The 11,341-nt window shown below is 43.4% G+C and overlaps 2 protein-coding genes and 2 long non-coding RNA genes across 9 annotated transcripts; 3 read left to right on the forward strand and 1 right to left on the reverse strand.

The window, feature by feature from the left end:
- Positions 1 to 216: 216 nt before the first annotated feature.
- On the forward strand, positions 217 to 3,545 carry LOC112278838 (protein MALE DISCOVERER 1). Of its 3 annotated transcripts, none has more exons than XM_024512679.3 (2): positions 217 to 896; positions 1,328 to 3,545. In XM_024512679.3, exon 2 carries the CDS (start codon positions 1,739 to 1,741, stop codon positions 3,071 to 3,073), a length of 1,335 nt encoding a protein of 444 aa, XP_024368447.1. In that variant the 5' UTR covers positions 217 to 896; positions 1,328 to 1,738; the 3' UTR covers positions 3,074 to 3,545. The 3 variants fall into 3 exon arrangements, with proteins under 3 accessions (XP_024368447.1, XP_090103826.1, XP_090103825.1); XM_090247700.1 differs by having other exon boundaries at positions 481 to 896; positions 1,336 to 3,386; XM_090247699.1 differs by lacking the exon at positions 217 to 896 and adding an exon at positions 919 to 1,185 and having other exon boundaries at positions 1,328 to 3,386.
- Positions 3,546 to 4,358: 813 nt separating this feature from the next.
- Positions 4,359 to 4,833, forward strand: LOC149989760 (uncharacterized). Of its 2 annotated transcripts, none has more exons than XR_016501026.1 (2): positions 4,359 to 4,497; positions 4,697 to 4,833. It is a non-coding gene; the product is annotated as an uncharacterized LOC149989760 (long non-coding RNA). The 2 variants fall into 2 exon arrangements; XR_016501025.1 differs by having other exon boundaries at positions 4,398 to 4,502.
- Positions 4,834 to 7,072: 2,239 nt separating this feature from the next.
- Positions 7,073 to 8,854, reverse strand: LOC112278266 (uncharacterized). 3 transcript variants are annotated; one of them, XR_002968642.3, is made up of 2 exons: positions 8,816 to 8,854; positions 7,073 to 8,121 (listed from the first exon to the last, which is right to left on the reverse strand). It is a non-coding gene; the product is annotated as an uncharacterized LOC112278266 (long non-coding RNA). The 3 variants fall into 3 exon arrangements; XR_012219584.2 differs by having other exon boundaries at positions 8,636 to 8,854; XR_012219585.2 differs by lacking the exon at positions 8,816 to 8,854 and adding an exon at positions 8,500 to 8,612.
- A 240-nt stretch (positions 8,855 to 9,094) lies between these two features.
- On the forward strand, positions 9,095 to 11,171 carry LOC112278258 (uncharacterized). The gene is made up of 2 exons (XM_024511475.3): positions 9,095 to 9,481; positions 9,872 to 11,171. The coding sequence occupies exons 1-2, from the start codon at positions 9,296 to 9,298 to the stop codon at positions 11,045 to 11,047; spliced, it is 1,362 nt and encodes a 453-aa protein (XP_024367243.1). The 5' UTR covers positions 9,095 to 9,295; the 3' UTR covers positions 11,048 to 11,171.
- The last annotated feature ends 170 nt before the right edge of the window (positions 11,172 to 11,341 follow it).

An 11,341-nucleotide genomic window follows, 5' to 3' on the forward strand; every position in this document is an offset into this window, starting at 1 on the left:
TCTGACTGGGCAGTACACGACAACTGGTGGGGTCACACGCACCCACACACAAAGAAGAGGGACGAGATAGACGAGAGACGAGAGAGAGCGCTGTGTGGGGTCATCGTGGCTGAGAGCGGAGGAATTGAGCCCAACTAAAGCAATCAGGAGTGGTATTGGTGGTGGGAGCAACAATAAAAACATCAAGTAAGCACAGGGAGAGAGGGAAGGAGGGAGGGAGGTGAGTCAGCCATGCGGACTCACTGGCTGACTCACTGATTGATTGATTGAGGGAGGGAGGGGAAGGAGTGTGTGAGTGAGTGCAGGGCAGAGGCGAAAACGAGGATTCGGGACATTCCTAGCAGCTGCGGAGGAGGAGCAGAAGGAGGAGGAGACCCTCCATCCCTCTTCCTCCCCCCACAGGAACGCGAATGCTGCTGCTGTTTCTGCAGGATTAGAGGTGAGGGCTGAGTCGCATCCTCCCCCCCGGAATCCCGTTCAGCCATCGACAATGTCCGCGATCGTCGTGCTCCTTTTCTAGACCCCCTCTCCTCCAGCGCCCTCTCTTTCCTTGGGTATCCTGTTTAGTCATGGCCCGGTCGTCTTTCAAAGACCCACCTTGCTAGACCCCTCTTTCGCACGGGCCGCCTTTCAACGACCTTTGTGCTGATTGCACTTCCCTCCCTCCTTTTCTCTTTTGGTTCCGTCAACGTCGTCATCAACGACCGGCCTTGTCCTGCGTGCCTCCCATCCATCCCTTCTGTGCAGTTCCTCTCCGTCCTAAAAATTCAATCCCATTGCCGGCTGTCTAGGAAGCGTCGGAGTTCAATACTGCGCTTGTTCATGAAATCGCCACGACAGAACCAGCTGTTTCTTCTTCTCGGTGGCGATTTTCTCGAGGTTCGCGTTCATCAAAGGTGCGACCCTAGAGTGCTTTAGGAGTTTGATGTATGTGATGTGCCGGGCGAGTCTGGGTTTGGTTGCTGTGGGTTAGTAGTCTTCGCGCTCGAAGAGAATTGATTGCGTGATCAAGAAGGTGTTTGATCTCTGGTCATAGCCAGACTTGCATGTCTATCTCGCTGTATGAAGAGTCATGGCAGGTGCCATTCTGGATGAGGAGAATCGAGTATGGCGCTTCTTGCTGGCGATTCTTGTAGCTAATCAAGATTACCGTTGAACAGTTGTGTGATCATGTAAAACTGTCGTGTAAGGCTTTGTAAATCGCTAGACCAGCTCATCTTGAGACTTCCTCATTTTTTCTTCTCCTTTTTCTTCTTTTTATTTTGGCAATCTTTGTTCAAGAGATATTTTCTTAGTGAAGCCAGAATTAAGCGTTGTATGTTTTCAGGTGGGCAGGGTAGGAGCATTGAAGGAACATCTTCTGTAATCAACGACGGATTGCTGCATGTCATTTCATCGTGTGGATTGAATGGGCAGGTGCTCAAGGGATAGGCATTGCTTATTTTGTGGGTACAGCCGTGCACTTGGCTTTCGGGTGGTTTCCCGGAATGAATCGAAGTCGAAATTGAAGCCCAAATCGAAGCCGTGGTAGAAGGTAGGTAGGTTTTCCTTCCGAATGGAACACTGGTGTTCCATGCAAGGGCATGAGTAAGCAGATATGGCTTACCTAGGTTTTGTAATCTTGAAGCAAGAACAACCACTTTGTAGCGTCTGGGAGACTGGAAAAGCGAAAGAGGCGAAGACGCAGCGAAGGAAGTGCAGAACAGGGTTTCCGAACAAGTAGGGCTCTACGAATACAATGAAGATGAAAGCTTCAAAGCCGAATCTGGTGGGGGTGCTGGTTGGTTTGTTTGTTTTTGGGGCCTCGGTGTCTGGTCGTGTATTGCAAGAGGCGAGGATGAATGTTAATTTCCGCCGGTTGGGCGTTGATGTCGGGCCTCACATTAAAAGGAACCTTCTGGAAGAAGGAGCTCCTGTTCCCTCCTCGCCAACAGATTCTGGTGAACTGAGCAAGAGCTTGGTGTACCTTTTAGGCTTTGGCTCTGCTCTTGTCATAGTGATCGTGATTTCGATATCAGCAATTGCCTATTTCCGTTACAAGAGACGGTCCACGGCTGTGCGTCCTTGGAAGCAAGGGATGAGTGGGCAGCTGCAGCGCGTGTTTGGCACTGAGGCACCTCTCCTTAGAAGGGAGGAAGTTGAGGTGGCTTGTGAGGACTTCAGTAATATCATAGGATCTTCTTCGGACAATATCGTGTACAAAGGAACTCTTTCCAATGGGACAGAGATCGCTGCCACCAGTATGCGTGTTTCTATAGAGAACTGGAGCACACAGAAAGAATTATCCTTCCGCCGGAAAGTCGAGGCTCTTGCAAGAATGAGACATCCCCACTTAGTCAACCTTGTTGGATATACTTCTGAAGAGGAGCCTTTCACTCGTATTCTCGTCTTTGAGTATGCCAGCAATGGAACTTTGTATGACCATCTTCACAACAAGGAGAGCGAGCATTTGGACTGGGCTACCCGCATGCGCATCATCATGGGGACGGCTTATGGGCTGTCGTACATGCATCATGAGCTTGTCCCGCCTGCGAGTCACCTGAATTTGGACTCGAATTCCATCTTTTTGACTGATGACTACGCTGCAAAAGTTGCGAATTTCGGAGTATCAAAGATGTCCTTAACAAGATCTGAACGTCAAAAGAACAGTTGGTTGGCGCCTCGAGTAATTGGTTATGATGATTCTGAGGGCTCGGATCGCCTTAGTCCAGACTTCGAGAGTAACATGTACGCCTTTGGTTTGTTATTACTAGAGATTATTAGCGGACGCGTCCAGCACAGTGAACTGACAGGAAATCTTGTGGACTGGGCAAACGAATATCTGAGCGATTCAAAGATGGTGTGGTACATGGTTGATCCATCTCTTAAATCGTATAATCACGACGACTTGGTTGCGCTCTGCAAGATTATCCAGCTTTGCCTCTTGTCCAGGAATCGAAGGCCATCCATGCGGAAGATTACAAACATGTTAGCAGAGGTCCTCAAGATGTCTCCAGAAGCAGTTGGTCCAAAGTCGACTGCCTTATTATGGGCAACACTTGAACTTAATGACGATAATACCGAGACACATTGAATTGAGAACTTCCTTCGAACAGGATATCTGTATGTTATTTAATCGGTTTTGGGATTTCATATGTACAGTAGTATTCATAAAGCCTTCTCCTGGGTCCGACGTTTCTGATCAGGTAGTATTCCACCAATGCTCTTTATAGGAATTCAAATAGGGACGGGAAGGAAGATTGGTTACACATTAGGTTCGCTTTGCGCTTGAGAGAATCCACTGCTAAACTTCCCTGTCGACTAAGTTGTACATTATTGAGTTCACACAGATCCGTCAATTTTCTGTTGTTTTTCTCTGAGGAACATAGACTTTTGTTTGATTATGATCCCTTGGCTTGTGCACGAACCTTATTGATGTGCCTGGGAGAAAAACACGCTTACATTTATTTCCAACGTTTGAAGCGCACTGAATGAGTGCTAGCTTCATGAGGTTGGTGTCACGTCTGCTGTCATGTGCTGAAAATATTCATGTTGATTTTACGGATGATCCTGTGTTCCACCTCATTGCTTTAATGCGAAGTTGTATTTTCTGTACTTTCTTGCGAGCCACCGGAATACTAGTTTGCTAAGCTTGCAAGGTTTTTCGAGTTTGTAGCATGTGTTATTCGGTAGGCCCATATGGTGCGTCTCATTGCATGTGTATGTTTTGATCGAATCTACAGTTTCCAAACGGCCCCTTCTAAGCTGGAGGGACAAGTCCTGAGTTTACAATTCAGTGACTGCAGAGATGCAGAATATTTTATTGCGGAGATGTTTCCGTCCTCTATTATTTAATTTTTTACATCACAATCTTTGCCTTATGACTGACGTTCGTTTCCAACACTGAATGCACTGTTTGTGCTCCATTTATGCTCTCACCCGTCCACCAGTGTTATGTACTGAAACGGAGGAGGGAGCGTTGTGTGATCCTTGACCTGTGAGAAGTGAATCACAAATCTCTTGTACCTTTGCACCGTGCAGTAATTACTTCGTTTATTCAGAGTTTTTTCTTTTCTTCATCAAATTGAAATCTCCCCAATGAACTATACTTGAAAGTACTGTTGGTAATGTTATTGAAAGTTGCACTGCATTTTTGTTTTCTTTTTTACACACCAAATGCCCGGTTGGATAATTCATGTGAAATTATTGAGTCTGTTAGGAAAGACACCTAAGAGTGACAGTATGCTATTCGACATTTTGTATATTAAAAGTAGAATAATCCACTCGGACAAAACGACGAATTCGTGGGAGAGGACTTAGTCTGGTGGCATCTGTGAGGCAGATTGGGATCCTATTCTGAAGGAGGGAGACGACGGGAGGTTTGTAGGCTCTGTGGTCATCGCCTTCCTCACCTGACATTTAGCAACAGGAACGATTCGTGAGTTAGGACAAGAATGCCAAACAATGAATACCTCGTGGACTGCACACTTTTTCACAGCAATGGCATCGATCGGAGTGGTGAGGTGATTTGCGACACTGTTGCTTTGTTGCAGTTATTTTTTACTGTAATTGTTCTGTTTTTTAAGGTATTGCGATAAACACCAGTTAATGTTGCATAGCCGCTGCTGCGGATTATGGGTCTCAATTCTTGATTAAGGGGATTGAATATTCAAGGTGAAGCGCAGTAGGAAATGTAATGTTGTATCTGTCGTTTCAGGTCCGTATAATCAGCTCAACATATAAACTGACACAAACTTGAGAACAGCACTTATCAACAATTCAAGTGGAGGCTTCAGCTTCCAAATGATCGTTGGCAGTTTGCGAGCGTTTTGTCATATAGATCGAGAATACTGATACTGGCGCACAGCTGGCACGATCCAACATGACGCACAATTGAATGAGGCATGATCTATAATTTTTGCGCACTACACTGTTATTCTCTCAAATAAGGCCGATAACTACGAGTCATAAAGAACAGGAACACATTGAACCCATTGAATAGAGAAAACGGCGAGGTCAAATAACAAGTGCATGGATTTGTATGTATTATCTGGTAGAGAGGGCTTATGAAGCCAGGAGGAGCTGCTTCGAGAAAAGGTTAATGAAGCGCCAGCACATCAGTTTTTGACCTGCTGAGCTCAGGTGTATTTTGGCCGAAGTTATGAGCATTGCAAAAATAAAAATTTAATGTGCGCCGATGTCTCCGGAGTCAATGTTAAGAGTCCTCTTCGACTGCAATGTGAAGCTAGTGCGTCTAAATAGGGAGTTTCGACTAATGCAGACAGATGTTGCTAGTCTAATTACAACAAATGTTGCAGCTATGGTTGTGACACAAAATAGTCACAAGGTGCACTAGGATCACTCTGATTTCGTCAAGGTACTTGGTGCCTCTCGAGCTTCCGTTCACAATGTAACAATAATGGGAATCATATGTTGGCACACTTCCAACATGTGTCCAACAATGAATAAGGATCTTCTGTTGTAGCTCGATTAAAAGGGAGGTCGTAACCTTTACTTAGGGTGTTTGTTTGTTCTAGCAGTCCAGATGAATATTGACTTCCCTAAAGAAACTTGCGAGGAGAATTCGGTTTTTCTCGAATTTTAAACTATTGATCACTTAGTTTCCCACACACAGGCTTGTGGTATATTTGGTGTTCATAACGTCAAAATGTTTTCCCTTGGCAACCAGATGGAATGGGCCTGAACTCTATCCAAAACAGTCCAATGTTTTGTTCCAACGTTTCATAAAAACAGAAAGCCCAGACACAGATCCTAAAGGGCACAATTCACTCTTCCAGTTCTGACAAGGTTTGCCTGCAACTCAATCTAATAAAATACATGTTGTGAGGAACCAAAGGTTGTACAGCAGTGAGCAATTTGGGAAGGATTCTGCTCAAGGGCTCTGTAACCATGCTTGTGTACCTAATCAGAAATTCTTACTGGTTGCTATTTCTACACTCCTAAGATTCTCTTTGTGTTGCATTGGTTATGTATTTTAGTTTTGTAGGATTTGGTTGGCATGTTTTGTGTTCAAATTATAAGTATTTTCAGTTTAAAATATAAATCTATCATTAATGATAATGATTATTGATTCAATACAATACAAGGTAATATAAATATTATTCAATAAAAAAATTTAAGTAATAAAATAAAAATGAGATAGCATAGAAAACACAAAATTTATAACCTTAAAGCATACATACATAAAAAGAATAAAAAAATTTAAGCATTTGAAATTATATAACGTTGATTAAAAGTATTTTTCAAACATTAATGTAATACTAATGATGATTTTTAAAAGGATTTTTTATATTTATAGACGTAAACACACACATTTCAAACAACATTTTAAATTCAAGAATTCTAACATTTCAAACTTCTATCTTTTTACTTTAGTTCTGACATTTAAAAAAAAAGAACAATTTTTAGTTCGTACCAAAGTTTGAATATTTTTTTTACATTTTGTAGTGGTATGTCCATGCATATGAAACTATAATGGCAGTATTAGGAAACGATACAGTAATATTCTGCAAAATCTAAAACTACAGAAATGCAAAGAAAAATAGTTAAAAAAACCAAAGACTTATAACAATAAAAAATGATTATATATATATATATATATATATATATATATATATCAGTGTAATAATAAATATTTAATTATTTTATAATAAAAAAAATTGTACTAAAATGGATGTTTCAGTAACATATTGTTGACATAATATTAATTTTTGTTAGTTTTAACATATTCATTGTAATGATTACACCTACATCAAGTCATGGTTTCTCTTCAAGTACAATGATTTATCTCGATTAAATCATGCATGTGATCAGTAGAAGACAAGTCTTGGTATTTTTCCCTTACCCTAATTGATGATTAATTTTCCTTCGATTTAGATCACCTTTGAGATCAGTTTCCTACATGTTTTACGAACTTCAGCATTTTTTCAAATGGACAACCAACCATATTAATACTCACATTGATATTCAGCTGAACTATTATAAATTTCATTTAATGTCCACCTAACAATTATATCCAATTGTAAATTAATGAGAAATACCCACTCACTGAAGAATCATTGTGATTTCTACATTCAAAATTCAAGTGTTTTTCCCCGAGAAATTGATATTTCAAAATTGAGTTCACCTTCTGGGTGACACCAGAAGTTGAGGAACATGTTCGAGTTTTAGAAGGAACAACTGGATACTTGAAACGGAACCCAATCCATGGAAGGCAATGGCATGGGAGGAGAAGAATGCAGCACAATTCCAAGCTCAACACGACAACTGCTCCAGGAAGGGATACCTTCCCTTGCCCAGTGCCGCTTGAACCTACGCTACTCTACGCAGAAGAATTAGAAGACGAAGAGGAAGTAAACGACAAGGGCAGCAGCAGGAGGAGGAGGAGGAGGAGAAGTAAGCACGTATCTAGAGGGAGGAACATCATTCCTGAATGCAACCCCCACCTTCTCCCTCCCCCTCTCCTTTGCCGCCCTCTAGAGACCAATACAAGGAATCATTAAAAGCGGGAACCTCACATCCAGTTGTAGACTACTCCATTTCAACTTCGGATCAATCCTTCGACTCCTCTGCTCGACACCAAAAGGCAGCTCAACCCATGCAACATCTACAACATCCGCACATGGCTCTCTCTCTCTCTCTCTCTCTCTCTCTGTGGACAGCACTTCTGCTTTCATGTTTGTGTTCACCACTGCTTGTAGTAGATATGCCATCGGCGATGGAAGATGTTGCAAGAAACGCAAGAGACAAGGGAAGGGAAGGCAAAGGAGGAGGCTAAGAGAAGCCATTGAAGCAGTAATTTATCCTCTCGGTCCATATCCTTTCCACTTTCTGGAACCTTCGGCCCATTCCATTGCTGCGGTTGCGCACCTCTTTCTTTCGCGTGCGCTCCACCATACCACCTGCTCCTCCGCAGCTGTCTGGAACTGTTTCTCTCCTCTCCCGTTTCCTCATGAGCTCCGCCCTTGTTCCCTCCGCCCGTCTCTTGCCTGGTGCCAGACTGCCATGCATTTCGCTTGCGGAGATTTCATGGCACCTTTCTGCCTCACTAGGCAGAGCATTTCTTGCCATTGGTGAAAGCACAGCAGCGGGGTGTAGCGGGTGCCCTCGTGATCTCGCACCCTGATAAAACCAACATGATATGACAGATCAAAGGTTAAGTAATAAGTGACATCAGATTGACATAAATAAAATAAACGAAAATGAGAACCAAGAAAAAAATGATAGCAAACGCAAGAACGAGGAAGACAGAAAACTCAAAACATCGCCAATCAAGCATTCAAGCCGCGATTGTTCTTTCCTCTTTCGCGAGCTTCTCATATCCTCGGAGTATGCATCACTTCGCAACTCCACAACCACAATTTCTAACAAATTTGAACTCCTCAATCAATACTACAAAGCGAGAAAGTTCTGCTATAAAGCATCAAAATGATCGTATCTCTTCCCCTCCTTAAACTGATGTTAGACAAAAACCAACAAGATTTTAAACATCAATCAAACCTATTCTCTCAACTTCCAGAACCTGCTCCTTCCGACGCAATCTGCTTCCAGGTCTCTCTCACCACCAATACACACCCAATCAAATTACATTCATCAAGTCAATAACTCCCCGCCCTACCGCCTCAATCAGCATTACCCAAACTAGGCAGACCGAGAAAACATCCCATTTATTTGATCGCCAGCAAAGCAACAGTCACCGCTATTCCTCACTTTGCCTCCATCACAGACAGTAAAGATTTGGAATAGGAGGTGCCTTCTTCGGAAAAATCGCACTGTTTATTGGCATTGTCCATTCCCATTGAACGAGCTCACTCACCGAAATCTGCTATCTCCGGAGTTTCAAAATCCCGCCCTCGGTCGTCGCGATAGAAACCTTCGCAAATACAGCAAGCACATTTATATGCTGAGGTTCAATTTAGGGTTTCAAGCTTCTTTACGCTGGATGAGACATTTTCTAAATTTGGTTCTTGGAGGACTTCTGTTACCTGAGGCATATTCACGTGTCATGACTCAGATTACATAGATAATATTTTAATATATGTGGCACTCGCGCTAACAAGGGGCAGGAACAGAAACGTGAAGGGCGAATGGAAAAGAACTTGGAGAATCTCGTGAGGCTTTGTAGTGCTGTTTGCTGCAAAGAAAAAAGTATGTTGCTGCAAGGGAATGTGCTTTCCTCGACGAGAGCTTCAACCCCATTTCTATCTCAGTTGCTTCCACTCTCTTTGATCTGTCCTGCTGTTGTTGGATTTCAAGGATAGAAGAGCTGGCGATCGCCAAGACGTTGGCATCACTAATGCCAGGCCTGGCTTCATTTGCCCCCTGCCTTCGATTCTCGTCTTCAGCCTGGTCTCGCCGCGCAAGCCGGAAGGGTGGAATATTGTCGTCGCCTGGGGTAACCATGGCGTCTCTGTCGTTGTCCATTAATGGCGTAGCGCAGGAGTCTGCCATGCCTGCTTCACAGAATTCTGATCCTCCTAGGGTGCGCGGCCTTCGTACTTCCATATTCTTGTGGAATTGCTACAGGTTGTGGCAATTCCTGTTACATGTGCTGGGAATGTTTTTCATTTTTTTTCGGGCGGTGGTAGACAGTGTGCCTGGCTTGAACAGTAATGATTTTGAGGTTTTCTGGACTTCAGTGGAGAAATTTTGTTGCTAGTCTAGATTTCTTTTCATCTTGCTCTGGATTTGCAAATTCTTTTGCCTAGATTAGAATCAAAGCTTATGTAGGACGCATTTCAGGACAGAGACAAATATCCTGAATTCTGGAGGTGTTTTCACCTTACAGAGGTGCTGTTGAGAGAGCGAGTGGAAAGTAATTATCACCGTGTGTATTTATTTTTTAAAATCTATACCATATTCCGGTTTTCAGGTTCAGGTTGCCAAGCGGCTTGAGCAGTTCAAGACCACCATATTTACTGAGATTAGCATCCTCGCCTCGAAGCACAATGCAATCAATCTAGGCCAGGGTTTTCCCAATTTCGATGGCCCCGAATTCGTGAAGAATGCTGCAATTGAAGCCATCCGAGACGGTGGCAAGAATCAATACGCGAGGGGTTTTGGTGTACCGCAGCTCAATGCGGCCATCGCAGAGAGCTTCAATAAAGAAAGCGGCATCGTTGTAGACCCGGAAACCCATGTGACAGTTACATCGGGCTGCACTGAGGCAATTGCCGCCACTGTTTTAGGTTTAGTTAACCCCGGAGACGAGATTATCGTCTTCGAACCTTTCTACGATTCTTACCAAGCAACTGTGTCCATGTCTGGTGCGATCCTGAAAACAGTTACAATGCGTGCTCCGGAATTTGCTGTGCCAGAGGAGGAGCTTCGTGCAGCGTTCTCAAGCAAAACTCGGGCAATTCTTGTGAACACTCCTCACAATCCTACCGGTAAGGTGTTTCCTCGGCATGAGCTGGAGCTCATCGCATCTTTATGCAAAGAACACAATACCCTTGCCTTCTGTGATGAGGTCTACAATAAGCTGGTCTTCAAGGGAGAGCACGTGTCGCTGGCTTCACTGGATGGCATGTATGAGAGGACAGTGACGATGAATTCCTTGGGCAAGACATTCTCTTTGACAGGATGGAAAATTGGATGGGCTGTGGCACCACCACATCTGACCCGGGGAATCCGTTTGGCACATTCTTACTTAACCTTTGCAACTGCAACGCCACTCCAATGGGCATCTGTAGAAGCATTGCGAGCACCTGATTCATTCTATGCAGAGCTGATTAAAAGCTACAGCGCTAAGAAGGACATCCTTGTCGAAGGTTTGAATAGCGTAGGGTTTGAGGTTTATGAACCGGAAGGGACCTACTTCGTCATGGTAGATCATACCCCTTTTGGATTTGAGAACGATGTTGCTTTCTGCAAGTATTTGATTGAAGAAGTTGGCATAGCAGCGATCCCACCTAGCGTCTTTTACACGAACCCGGAAGACGGCAAGAACCTTGTCAGATTTGCTTTCTGTAAGGACGAAGAAACTCTGAAGACTGCCGTGGAGAGGTTGAGGACAAAGTTGAAGAAAGCTGTATCATTGTCTTCTTAAGTTCTAGGAGATATATTCTAATTCTTTTGTATTTGTAAGCTGGCGGTTTCCTTGTGTTCTATAGTCATCCAGTCTCTTTTTCTCAATTTCATTTTCAATCTCGAATATTCTCACATTCCACATTTTTATTCTGTGTAATAATTTATGCATTACTAGCGTATTCAGGCTACAGATTGACCTGAAGGGCGAGATTCCACAACAATTCGTATGGAGGCATAACAGCAGTTTGTGATGAAATTCAATGACAGTTGCGTAAACCTCCGTTTCCTAAATAATCAGACATGAAAAAAACTT

Source organism: Physcomitrium patens, chromosome 2, assembly GCF_059467195.1.
Source record: "Physcomitrium patens ecotype Gransden chromosome 2, ASM5946719v1, whole genome shotgun sequence".
Classification (NCBI taxonomy): Eukaryota; Viridiplantae; Streptophyta; class Bryopsida; order Funariales; family Funariaceae; genus Physcomitrium; species Physcomitrium patens.